The following is a 13,690-nucleotide window of genomic DNA, read 5'->3' as shown; positions in this document are numbered from 1 at the left end:
GCTGACAGTTTTTGAATGCATTAAGACCAACTTGACCATCTGCAATGTTACACAGTTTCAAAGCAGTGAATGGTCGCTGTTGAGCTCATTTCTCGTTTCCACAGTAAAAGCGGCTTCTCTGATTGGTGGATCTTTCTTCAGGATTATGGGTAGTGTAGTCCTTCACCGGAAAATCTTCACTTTAGAAATGCAGATGCGTACTTTACAGTATGCCATCACTGAATGTTCTCAGAGTTCATAGTGGGTCTGTGTTGAGAGATGTTAATTTTTCTGAATGTTGTAATGAATGGGATTTTACAACCAGAACGAGACTGTTATGCTCTATTGGGATTTCTAAATAGGAACTTTCATAAGTGAATACCACCTTTCATGGAGACACATTGTGGAGACGCAGTCGTATCTCTCCATGCGCACACACAACCGGCACGTCCACAGAAGAGCAGGGGCAGCAGGGCTTGTGACAGACCACGGAGGGTTAAAATCCCTAAACTCCAAACGCATTTAACCTCCCCGCATCACTGACAACAGACGGCGTACGTAAAGAATCCGAGGCACCACTCGAGACATTATGCATTCAGAGACTCATTCCGCCGGCCCTGGTATTGACGGATCGGACCGCGGCCGTCCCTTGGCAGCCCGAGATGTGGAGAGTCAAGCTGCAATTAAAACAGGCTGTCACTGGAGGTGCTTTAACAAACACTTGCCTCGCAATTACAGACGGAGGAGAGGAGAGCCAGATAAGGAGAGAAGGACATCAAATCTTGCTCTTTAATTAAAGCTGTTTTATGGGAAACATACAGGGGTAATTAGGCTTTCTCTGACAGCTCCACAGAGCATTGCTTTTGTGATAAGACACATAATCATAATTAATCTTCAGGGTTCTGATTTCCCACAGCACCAAACAGAACACGCAAAAACACAAGAACACCGATATCTGCGTTCATATTAACTAACGCGGGTGCTGATGAACGGCAGACCAGCTCAATAAATCATCAGGTGTTGGGAAATCACCACACAAATACAGTGACGAGTAACAGCTCAGCTGCTGCAGACGTTTAATGCGATAGAGTTTACTCAAACAGTCCCGTATGAAGTCAAAGCAGGATTTCACTCATCCACGTCTGCAGAAGCTGGGAATGTGAGTTCATCCTGGAAAAAGAGAGACCAACTGTTATTTTTTACACATTACTCATTATTGAATAGTATCATTAGTGTCCCCATTTTCCATCATTTTGATGCTCACCTCCTCTACAGTAGGATCCGGTATTTGAGGGCTCGAGGGACTCTGTTAATCACCAGCCGGCCGTCATAGCTGAGGGAGGCGAACAGCCAGGGGTCTGCAGCAGACCACTCCACCGCATACACGCTGTCCTCGTGCTCCTCATATGTGGCAATGATGCTGTCCTGCAGGGGCTCTTTCCCCCTTCACACAACATGCATGAGCAGAGTAAGTGATGCTAGCAATATATAACTGTATACAAGTAATGTGGCACACAAACTGAATGCAACGGAATCAAACCTCAACTGAACTGACATGTACTGAATAGCATTAAATTCCATGAAATTGAATATATTTTAAACATACATTTCATTTTATCTCACTGAACTGAAATTGCATTGAATTGTACTGAACACAACTGAAAAAAAGAACAAATGTATTTCGTGGAATCAAAGCTGAATCAAACTGGACTGAAAAACACTGAGCTACAGTTGGTTGAACTGAACTGATCTGATCTAAACTATACTGAACTGGACTAAAATGAATAGAATTGAATAGTGCTGAACTCAACTGAAAATAACAAATGTGTTTTGTGAAATTTAACTGAATCAAACTAGAGCAAAAAATACAGAGCTTGATTGAACTGAACTGACCTCAACTAAATTGTACTGAACTGGACTGAAATTACTGGAAATTTATAGAATTGTATTGAACTAAACTAAAACACATTTGTTCTTTTTGTGGAATTTAACAGAGCTAGACTAAACTGAACTGGATTGACATTATAAGAATTTAATAGAACGGTATCTGAACTAAACTGAAAAATAACCGACCTGAAATAAATTGTACTGAACTGGATTGAAATGAAAGAGAATTGGACTGAAATCAATTAAAAATAAAATATATTTTGTGGAATTTAACTGAATCAAACTGAACTGATCAAAAAACACTAAGCTAAACTGACCTTAATTGTACTGAACTGGACTGAAATGAATGGAAATGAATAGAATTGTATTGAACTAAACTAAAATACATTTGTTATTTGTGGAATTTAACAGAGCTAGACTAAACTGAACTTACCTGATCTAAACTATACTGAACTGGATTGACATTATAAGAATTTAATAGAACGGTATCTGAACTCAACTGAAAAATAACCGACCTGAAATAAATTGTACTGAACTGGATTGAAATGAAAGAGAATTGGACTGAAATCAATTAAAAATAAAATATATTTTGTGGAATTTAACTGAATCAAACTGAACTGATCAACAAACACTAAGCTAAACTGACCTGGCCTAATTGTACTGAACTGGATTGAAATGAAAGAGAATTGGACTGAAATCAATTAAAAATAAAATATATTTTGTGGAATTTAACTGAATCAAACTGAACTGATCAACAAACACTAAGCTAAACTGACCTGGCCTAATTGTACTGAACTGGGCTGAAATGAACAGAATTGTACTAAACTTAATTAAAAAGAACAATACTGGGCTAGAGTAAATTTATCTGAACTAAACTATACTGAACTGGATTGAAATTAATAGAATATAACTGAAAATAAATGTATTTTGAGGAATTTAACTGAATCACACTGGACTGAAAAATACTGAGTTAGATTGAACTGAACTTGACTGAATTAAATATAAATTTATAGAATTGCATTGAACTAAGTTGAAAATAACAAATGTATTTCCTATAATTTAACTGGATCAAACTGAACTGAAAAACACAGAGCTAGATAGAATGGAACCGGCCTGATCTAATTTATATTGAACTGGATTGAAATTATTAGAATTTAATGGAACGGTACTGAACTCAACTGAAAATGAACTCACCTGACTTAAATTGTACTGAACTTAATTGAAATAAACAGAATTGAATAGAATTGTAATGAATTCTATTGAAAAAAGGGATTCCTAGAACTTAATCAAACTGGACTGAAAAATACTGAGCTAGACTGAACTGAACTGACTTGAACTAGGGCTAGGCGATATGGCCAAAAAATTATCACGATAAAACTTTTTATAGCATCTATATTGTTAATTGTCATGATAAATTCAAATCTCTATTTAATTAAAATTTAAAGGCAGATTTTTGCTCCTAAGTGAAAGTTAGAACTACTCGTCATGGTCAGAGCATGATAAACACTTCACATTTTTTAATTCTTTACACGTTTGCAGTTATTTTCCCTTACCAAAATAAATAGAAACAATTAAATAGATGAATTTATAGAAACATTAATTTCTTAGTTTCTGCACGTTCTAATGAGGGATAATGTTTCAAATCATGAAACAGATTTGTGTTGCCTGACTCCCATAGAAATGCACATTTGACAGTAGCTTGAGTTAGGACGCAGATTTTAACAACAATAAAAATGAACAACTTTAATAATTTTATTATTTAATTATTCTAACTGTTTGCGTTTTAGTAAAATTAACTATAAATGTATGCTTCCATAGTAGCATACATTTAGACCATGATAACCACAGTTAAAAGCACACATTATGGTGCAGTTAGTGTTACTACAATAAATCCATGGTAAATGATGGCGATTTGTAGACTGAAAAGCCTTCTGACTGTATCATTGCGCACAGTGTTTCTTCTGTTTGTCAGTGCTATTTCTATAAACTAGTTTACATCACAAGTTATTTGTGTTCTTCGCTGAATCCAAGCGCTTCACACCAGATCTCACAGTGTTGTTTAGTGGTCGCATGACCGAGACTTTCAGTGAGTGAACGCATCTGCTCTAGTGAGCTCGCGCTGCGCTGCCGTTTGAACTTTTAACTGAGTGGATAAACGCTCCATCTGGCTCGGTTCAAATGAGTAGCGCTGTTTCATTATGTTTTTTTATATTGAACATTTATCAAATTCTTGTTATCGCTTTATTGAGGAAAATTATATCGCAATAATAATCATTAACATTTTATTGCCCAGCCCTAACCTGAACTAAATCCTACTGACCTGGAAATGAATAGAATTGTACTGAACTCATTTGAAAAGAATAAATATATTTTGTGGAATTTAACTGAACCGAACTGACCTGAACTAAATTTCTGTCATGACAACTCTCGGAGGGATTGGCGTGGTAATGTACATGACAATGTTAATGTATTTGGTCTTGGTGGAATAGATCTGCTACGCTGCTGCTGCTGCTGAGTACTGAGAAGACTTGCTACTGCAATACATCCACAACATGCTGCTGTGAGCATGTAAGAAATACTGCTGCTGCACATATAACATACATGAAATAACCCCCATATAGCATACATGAATCACCTCGTAGCAGATCTATACAGGTGGAGCTGGGGAAGGTGGAGGGTTTCTGAAGCAAGCTGCAACTGCTAAAGCAAGCACTAATCATATATTTGAATGTTGAGCAGCGAGCTCATTGGCTACCGATACAGGAGAGAACCAATCAGCTGTGCCAAGTGATAATGACGTCATTAGGTCAGATTGAGTTAGACCCATCGGACTGCGCCATCTAGAGTTTCATGCCAGAACTCTGTATTTTCCTGAACGGGATTCAAATGAACAGAACTGTACTGAACTCAGCTGAAGAGAACAAATGTATTTCGTTGCATTTATATGGAAAATCTGAGAACACAAAAAAAGCTGATGTGGAAGGTGAGAGAGACAGAATGTGTACTTGTCTTCCTGTTGGCTCTCCTCGTTGTCACTGAGGTCGTCGTCATCTACCAGGTGTCCGAATGGCTCGGAGGAGATGGACACCATGTTGGACAGGATGACCCTGCTGTCGCTGCTGCCGGTGAGCAGCAGCTGGTCATGAGAGTGATTGTACCTCACACTCCACACCCTGAAACACACAGCACAGCGTCACACACGCCTGCGTTCCTGCCCTCGCCCACGACACCCGGACTTATTTCTCTTTCCTCTTCCTCCGTCTATATAAGCCCCGGGCACGGCTCAGAAAAGGATCCCAGCCCTCATAGCCAGGGATTGTGGGAGGATAACTCAGCTGTCAGCAGTCAAATCTAGCTCAGTCAAGACTTCTCCCCAACTAATCTGTCTTCTATCCCAAAATATTCCCTAATACCTCCCACCCCGAGGCTCAGCTGAACCCCTGTCGCTGCAAACACAAGAAATGAGAATCATGTACGGGACGTTGTTGTCGTGGCTCTTTCCTATCTAAATAGGATCAAAACGGCTCTGATTGATCCGGCGCCTCTATCTTTAAGAGATAGCATCCTGTGGCTGACATGCTATCATGCCTTGGTGCGTGCACGCGCGCACGTGTGTGTGTGTGTGTGTGTGTGTGATTCTGAGGCAATTATATCCAGTGACTCACACCTACGAGCAGATACTCTCTCGCAATCACACACACACTCCTCTTTCTCCACTGAAATAGATCTGCAGTGAGCTAAATCCAGCTACGCTAACACACCCCGGAGCGCTACAACACACAACTATAGCATCAGCAAGATGCAAGAGCACAGATATACACACACTAATTAAAATACTGTCTTCTACATTTAAGATAACCACGTTGAAACCAGACACGCACAGATAAAATAGCACAGGAAGGCTGGCTTTGAGTGCGGCTGGATTCAAGACAGATGTGAAAGATCGCGCTAACACAAGCCTCAAATCTCATGAAAAGACGATTATCTTTGACTAAAATACAATTATAAATGTGGCTGCAAAGGTAAGTCACATTAGACGGATTAACGGCTAATTAAAAGAGATCTCACACACGGGCATTTCAACTAATAAAAAGCTACTGCTGGGTGTCATTTACCACTGATATAATGAACAGGACACCAGGTAGTCTAATTATTTGACAGATTCAATTCTGTTTAGTGAGTAATACAATTTTTTTAATAAACAAACAAAGACACTACAGTTCAAAAAAGTTGAGGTTGGTAAGAGTTTTTTATGTTTCCGAATGAAGACTATTCTGCTTTCCAAGGCTGCATTTATTTGATTAAAATTACAATAAAAGCAGTAATATTGTGAAATATTATTTAGAATAATATAAAATACAACCATTTAAAATAACTGTTTTCTATGTAAATATATATTGTAAAATGTAATGTATTTCTGTGACGCGCAGCTGTATTTTCAGCATCATCACTCCAGTCTTCAGTGTCACATGATCTTCAGAAATCAGTATAATATGCTGAGTTGCTGCTCAAGAAACATTTCTCATTATTTTCAATGTTGAAGAATGTTGTGCTGCTGAATATTTTTGTGGAAACTGTGATACACTACCACTCAAATGTTTGGGGCAAGTAAAGATGTTTTTAAAACGAGGATCCTGAAAAAAGAATGCATTACAATTTTCACAGAAATGTTACACAGCCATAATAGTTTTCTATTGATAACAAAAAGAACCATTGTTAATAATTGAGCAGTAAATCAGCATATTAGAATGATTTCTGAAGGATCATGTGACACTGAAGACTGGAGAGATGATGCTGAAAATTCAACTTTACATCACAGAAATAAATTATATTTGAAAATATATTCACATAGAAAATAGTTACTTTAAAGTGTAATAATATATCACAATATATTTAATGTTTTTACTATATATTTGATGAAAAAAGAAGAATCAGAAGATACATCTTTCAAAAACAGCACTAATCATATATTTGAATGTTGAGCAGCGAGCTCATTGGCTACCGATACAGGAGAGAACCAATCAGCTGTGCCAAGTGATAATGACGTCATTAGGTCAGATTGAGTTAGACCCATCGGACTGCGCCATCTAGAGTTTCATGCCAGAACTCTGTATTTTCCTGAACGGGATTCAAATGAACAGAACTGTACTGAACTCAGCTGAAGAGAACAAATGTATTTCGTTGCATTTATATGGAAAATCTGAGAACACAAAAAAAGCTGATGTGGAAGGTGAGAGAGACAGAATGTGTACTTGTCTTCCTGTTGGCTCTCCTCGTTGTCACTGAGGTCGTCGTCATCTACCAGGTGTCCGAATGGCTCGGAGGGGATGGACACCATGTTGGACAGGATGACCCTGCTGTCGCTGCTGCCGGTGAGCAGCAGCTGGTCATGAGAGTGATTGTACCTCACACTCCACACCCTGAAACACACAGCACAGCGTCACACACGCCTGCGTTCCTGCCCTCGCCCACGACACCCGGACTTATTTCTCTTTCCTCTTCCTCCGTCTATATAAGCCCCGGGCACGGCTCAGAAAAGGATCCCAGCCCTCATAGCCAGGGATTGTGGGAGGATAACTCAGCTGTCAGCAGTCAAATCTAGCTCAGTCAAGACTTCTCCCCAACTAATCTGTCTTCTATCCCAAAATATTCCCTAATACCTCCCACCCCGAGGCTCAGCTGAACCCCTGTCGCTGCAAACACAAGAAATGAGAATCATGTACGGGACGTTGTTGTCGTGGCTCTTTCCTATCTAAATAGGATCAAAACGGCTCTGATTGATCCGGCGCCTCTATCTTTAAGAGATAGCATCCTGTGGCTGACATGCTATCATGCCTTGGTGCGTGCACGCGCGCACGTGTGTGTGTGTGTGTGTGTGTGATTCTGAGGCAATTATATCCAGTGACTCACACCTACGAGCAGATACTCTCTCGCAATCACACACACACTCCTCTTTCTCCACTGAAATAGATCTGCAGTGAGCTAAATCCAGCTACGCTAACACACCCCGGAGCGCTACAACACACAACTATAGCATCAGCAAGATGCAAGAGCACAGATATACACACACTAATTAAAATACTGTCTTCTACATTTAAGATAACATATAAAATAGCACAGGAAGGCTGGCTTTGAGTGCGGCTGGATTCAAGACAGATGTGAAAGATCGCGCTAACACAAGCCTCAAATCTCATGAAAAGACGATTATCTTTGACTAAAATACAATTATAAATGTGGCTGCAAAGGTAAGTCACATTAGACGGATTAACGGCTAATTAAAAGAGATCTCACACACGGGCATTTCAACTAATAAAAAGCTACTGCTGGGTGTCATTTACCACTGATATAATGAACAGGACACAAGGTAGTCTAATTATTTGACAGATTCAATTCTGTTTAGTGAGTAATACAATTTTTTTAATAAACAAACAAAGACACTACAGTTCAAAAAAGTTGAGGTTGGTAAGAGTTTTTTATGTTTCCGAATGAAGACTATTCTGCTTTCCAAGGCTGCATTTATTTGATTAAAATTACAATAAAAACAGTAATATTGTGAAATATTATTTAGAATAATATAAAATACAACCATTTAAAATAACTGTTTTCTATGTAAATATATATTGTAAAATGTAATGTATTTCTGTGACGCGCAGCTGTATTTTCAGCATCATCACTCCAGTCTTCAGTGTCACATGATCTTCAGAAATCAGTATAATATGCTGAGTTGCTGCTCAAGAAACATTTCTCATTATTTTCAATGTTGAAGAATGTTGTGCTGCTGAATATTTTTGTGGAAACTGTGATACACTACCACTCAAATGTTTGGGGCAAGTAAAGATGTTTTTAAAACGAGGATCCTGAAAAAAGAATGCATTACAATTTTCACAGAAATGTTACACAGCCATAATAGTTTTCTATTGATAACAAAAAGAACCATTGTTAATAATTGAGCAGTAAATCAGCATATTAGAATGATTTCTGAAGGATCATGTGACACTGAAGACTGGAGAGATGATGCTGAAAATTCAACTTTACATCACAGAAATAAATTATATTTGAAAATATATTCACATAGAAAATAGTTACTTTAAAGTGTAATAATATATCACAATATATTTAATGTTTTTACTATATATTTGATGAAAAAAGAAGAATCAGAAGATACATCTTTCAAAAACATTATTATTCCAACTTTCAGTTTTTGACCTGTAGTGTAAGTGTACATTTTCAGATTTCTTGTGCAGTGTTGGTGTGTGTTGGAGTGTATTTCTGTGTCTGACCAGTGAGAGTGCTCCTCCAGACACTTGACGGGCTCGTTGATGTGACGCACATCCCAGAACTTGACTTTACAGTCGTCACCGCAGCTGGCCAGGTAATACTGCTTGTTGGGGTTGAAGTCCAAGTCTCGCACCAGCTGCCCATGAGCGCTTTCAATGCAGTAGATCTGACTGTGAGCAACAAAAACATCACATCACACACTCAGACCAACGCAAACGAGAAAGCAAACGAACAACTGAGAGAGAGTGATGGAGAGAGAAGCACAGAAGAGAACGAGAGGAACAGACAGAGCGGGAAAGCGAGAGATAAGTATAGAGCATTTCTCATGAATCAAAAGCAGCCCGAGCGTCTGGGTCTGAAGGTCAAACCTCCATCAAGCGACGTGTAAAAGTGTGACAAGCCATAAAGCACAGGCTGCTGGCGTCCTCTCGCAAGGTGATGACTTCCTAGGCTGCAGGCTGGATTTGCTTGTAAAGGTGCTCTGTGTGTGTGTGTGTGTGTGTGCTTTAGGGGACCTCAGGCTCATCTGTATGGACTAAACACAGTCCAGATGTATTACTACACCATCACGTCTGGATTTTTCTACTCCCATTAGCCGGCTATCTTGCCACACACTCATTAGACAATTAACACGCTAATTAAAAATCTCATTAAAACAGGAAGTGAAATATTTGACATGTGAGAGTGTATGGAGCTTCAATTAAGTCTCCATTCAAGACAAGTCAAACTCAGCCGCTCGAGAGCCATGTTAACACTGAGAGTCTCGTTTTATTGAGTGGAAATATTAAATCAATAGCAGAGGACATTAATATGCCATCTAGGGCTGCAACTAACTACTCTTTTGGCAATCGAATAATCGGACAATTATTTATTTCAATCGAATAATCGGACAATTATTTCTTTCGTCAAAATCTTAAGTTGTCAAATTATAAAAAAAATAAATTTTTTCTTATTTTATAAGTGAAATATGTTGTTATTCCACAGCTTTCTCAACACTCTCTAGGGATGCAACTAACAGCTAGTTTGCAACTCGATCAATCTGACAATTATTTTGCCAATTGATTAATTGGACCATTGTTTTTTTTAAACGATTTAAAAAATATTTTTCATTAGTTCATGATAATTTTATGATGCTGTTATTCTATATCTAGCTCAGTGTTCTCCCTCCATAAATTGTAAATTACAGTAATCAGGAAATATTTAATTTATTCTATGTAAGATTTCAATTAAATATGGTTCATTTATTGATCGACAATAAACCTTTTGTCAAACTGTTTTCTCATTTTCTGTCAACAGTGAAATAAGAGCTGAATTCAAAATAGCATAAAATAACACTTTTCATTTTCTATATGTTTATAGGACAGAAATAGTTGAGTAATGCTATTTCAAATTCAGCCAAGCAGTAATGATAATACTCATGATGATATTATGATTTCATCACATTTACAGATAATAGTATACAAGTTAACCTATACAACATATAAAGAATCTATCAAAGACACAGAGATGAAACTACAGTATATGACATTCATTGAAGATTTTAATATAAAAGTAAATTTTGTTTTCATTACTTGTGAAGGTCCCTTAATTTTACACAGACCCAACTAATTAGGGCCCGAGCACTGGTGGTGCGAGGACCCTATTGGAATTGCTCAGTTGTTTCTTCTTCTTCTTCTCCCAAATGAATCGCATTTCTGAGGGCCTAAACATGCTCGAAAACTCATGAAACTGCACACACGCCAGAAGAGGCGAAAATTTACATCTGATATGGGTTTCAGAAGTGGGTGTGGCAAAATGTCTCAATAGCGCCATCTATAAAATTTAAACTAAGTGTCCCTCGAGCTATGTTTCACGTACATGTACAAAGACACATGTAACACACCAATACCTACAAAAAAGTCTGCAATCTGTCAATTGGCACATATCAATGACTTTGACGTATTCCTCCTATATTTACCCATTTAAATGCATATTGCTGACCATTCAATGTTTTCCTAAAGCCACCGGGTGGTGGTGAACCCGGGTGCAAGGGCCCTTTCAACACTGCTTGCAGTTGTAATTCATAATGACATTTATTGCTGACCATCATTATTGATTTTTAGTGATTCTTTTGATTAGTTGTTGTAGCCTTAATTCCATCATCTTATCATTTTTTCAGACATTTTCAGCACAGCCTCAGTCTGTTCACTGACCGTCTCATACATTTTGCACACAAAAGTTGAAAATGCAGGCTTAGATTATCATACTGTTAAATAAGCGCCAAGAGTTGAGGTGCACAGGTTTATATCAGGAACAAAAATCGTGTTTAAAAGCTAATCGAAAAATTGACTTAATCGACAATCAAACTCAATTGAGACTTAACTCAGACTCCAGATGAGAGACTCATGAACAGCACAAGTCCTGAGGTCTATAAGGAGAAATCTTTCTCAGAATTTTGTGACTAAAAGGGTGTTTTGTGCACTCAAATGTCCTATTGAGTGGCGTTTACAGAAAAATGATAGTGATTTAGTTCTTCATACACTCACTTAAAATTACGGCATTACAAATTAAATGATAATTTAATTCACGTTGAAACAAACTTTCAGTCACACTATAATAGGTGGCCTTACATACTCTGTACTTAACCATTTGATGCAATATGTTTATTATGCACATGTTGGTCCATTGTATTTACGGTAACACTACAGAACACATATTCACTGTTAACTAGCTGCTATTACTCATTATTAATTAGCATGCATAGTATTAGCACACCGGCAGTTTATTAGTACTTCACAGCGAATATGTGTTCCCTAATCGAAAAGGGTCACCATAATTAAATTTAAACTATTTGCATTTATACAGTAGTTATACGGTTAACTTCATCCCTAATTGTATTGCAAAACCCTTATAATCCTAACCCTAGCCTTACTATTAAAACCCAACCCTACTGCAGATACAGTATATTAGCAATAAAAGTGTTAATTGTCCAGAACAACATGTAGTTATGCGGTAAATCCATAGTCTTGTAGGTATTTAATGTTAGTACATAGTAGTTAAGACCACTGAATATAAAGTGTGACCTTTTTTTTTTTTTACATAAGTCTGACTTAATGAAGAAAGAAATCCTTTGGAGTAATACATAATACATGACATGAATTGTCTTGTGATAGAGTTTATAAAATGTACCAACATAATGAAAACAAAGAACAAAAGAAGATATTTTGAAAAATTTAGGAACTCATTTCCTGTCCCCATTGACTTACAAAGTATTTTTTTTTCAGACTATGGAAGTCAATGGGGACCAGCTGCTTGTTTACACATTCTTCATAATATCTTCTTTTGTGTTCAGTAAATCATGACAGAATTTTCATTTTAGCTGGACTATCCCTTAAACACTAAATGCCCCTTAAAAAAGGGTTTTATAGGTTGCTCTTGACAAATGGATCAGAATATATGCTGATATTGTTGCATGCCCTCTAGTTGGCTTTCTCAAACTACGCAGACGTGACAAAGGAGACCTCTAGCAGACGGAAGGGTTGCAAACTTTCTCTGGAGCAGGGGACGTGTCCTGAGCCACAGCCAGCACCGACCCAGCCAAGGAAATGGAGCAAGAAATGAGGTTAGCGGCGCTGCTCCTGAGTCCTTCATGCTTGTAAATGTGAAATTGGGATCCGATCAGGCAAAGCCTGGGTGAGCACCCGCCACACAACATCGGACAGAGATTAGTTTGTGTTGATCCGTAAGCCTGCGGACACGCTCGGGCCAATCTGCATCCCTTTCCTGGCCGAAAAAAGTCATTCTGAGCCACGTTTCCACACTGCAGCGAGGCAAGGCCGGCTGATAAATGGACGTGGCTGAGCGGATCGGGCTCCCCAGCGCTCACGGAGCCGGACCTCTGTTTCCATGGCAACAGCCAGGCACATGACGGCTGAACGGAAGGGCTAGAGGCCTGACGTCTGCCTCCGTCTACGAGGAAGACAGTTTAAAAGCATGTGGATTTCAAACAGCTTTTGAACGCTCTGCAGGAAATGGCACTTTCTGAAGGCTACGGGTTATTAGGTAGACAGCAGGAAAGTTAAAAGTTCAGGAGACAGTCTGTGGATGTTTGACACACTGCGAAGACGTCCGGTGTAAAAACACTGAGGTGTGTGGCTCGCATTTTTTGCAGTAAAGATGTCATGATATTAGTCTAGCAGGGTCTAGAACATAGAAGGGATGTCTCACACACTCACACACACACACACACACACACACACACACACACACACACAGGTTTACATTTGTGAAAAGTGGGGACATCCCATAGGTGTAATGGTTTTTATACTGTACAGACCGTATATTCTATTGCCCTACACCAACCCTACCCCTAAACCTACCCCTCACAGGAGACTTTGTGCTATTTCAGATTTTCAATACACTCCATTCTGTGTGATTTATAAGCGTTTTGAAAAGTGGGGACATGGAGTAATGTCCTGAAAAGTCACCTTCTCCTTGTAATACCTGTCATACCTTTGTCATTATACACATTTATGTCCTCATTTGTCACAAAAACACGTACACACAC

General features: G+C 38.5%; 1 protein-coding gene across 1 annotated transcript in view; it reads right to left on the bottom strand.

Moving 5' to 3' along the window:
- Positions 1–754: 754 nt before the first annotated feature.
- The window catches only part of eipr1 (EARP complex and GARP complex interacting protein 1), a 42,223-nt gene continuing 29,287 nt past the window's right edge, over positions 755–13,690 (bottom strand). The window contains exons 6-9 of the mRNA XM_016256464.1: positions 9,147–9,314; positions 7,119–7,286; positions 1,244–1,423; positions 755–1,149 (exon numbers count right to left, since the gene is read on the bottom strand). Of these exons, the coding sequence (XP_016111950.1) occupies positions 1,249–1,423; positions 7,119–7,286; positions 9,147–9,314 (511 nt within the window). The 3' untranslated portion in view covers positions 755–1,149; positions 1,244–1,248. The remainder of the gene's footprint in view (positions 1,150–1,243; positions 1,424–7,118; positions 7,287–9,146; positions 9,315–13,690) is intronic.

The sequence above is a fragment of the Sinocyclocheilus grahami genome, unplaced genomic scaffold (genome assembly GCF_001515645.1).
Source record: "Sinocyclocheilus grahami isolate Dianchi unplaced genomic scaffold, SAMN03320097.WGS_v1.1 scaffold1434.1, whole genome shotgun sequence".
Lineage (NCBI taxonomy): Eukaryota > Metazoa > Chordata > Actinopteri > Cypriniformes > Cyprinidae > Sinocyclocheilus > Sinocyclocheilus grahami.
Note: the sequence above shows the minus strand (reverse complement) of the source record. Positions and strands in the feature narration are given on the sequence as shown.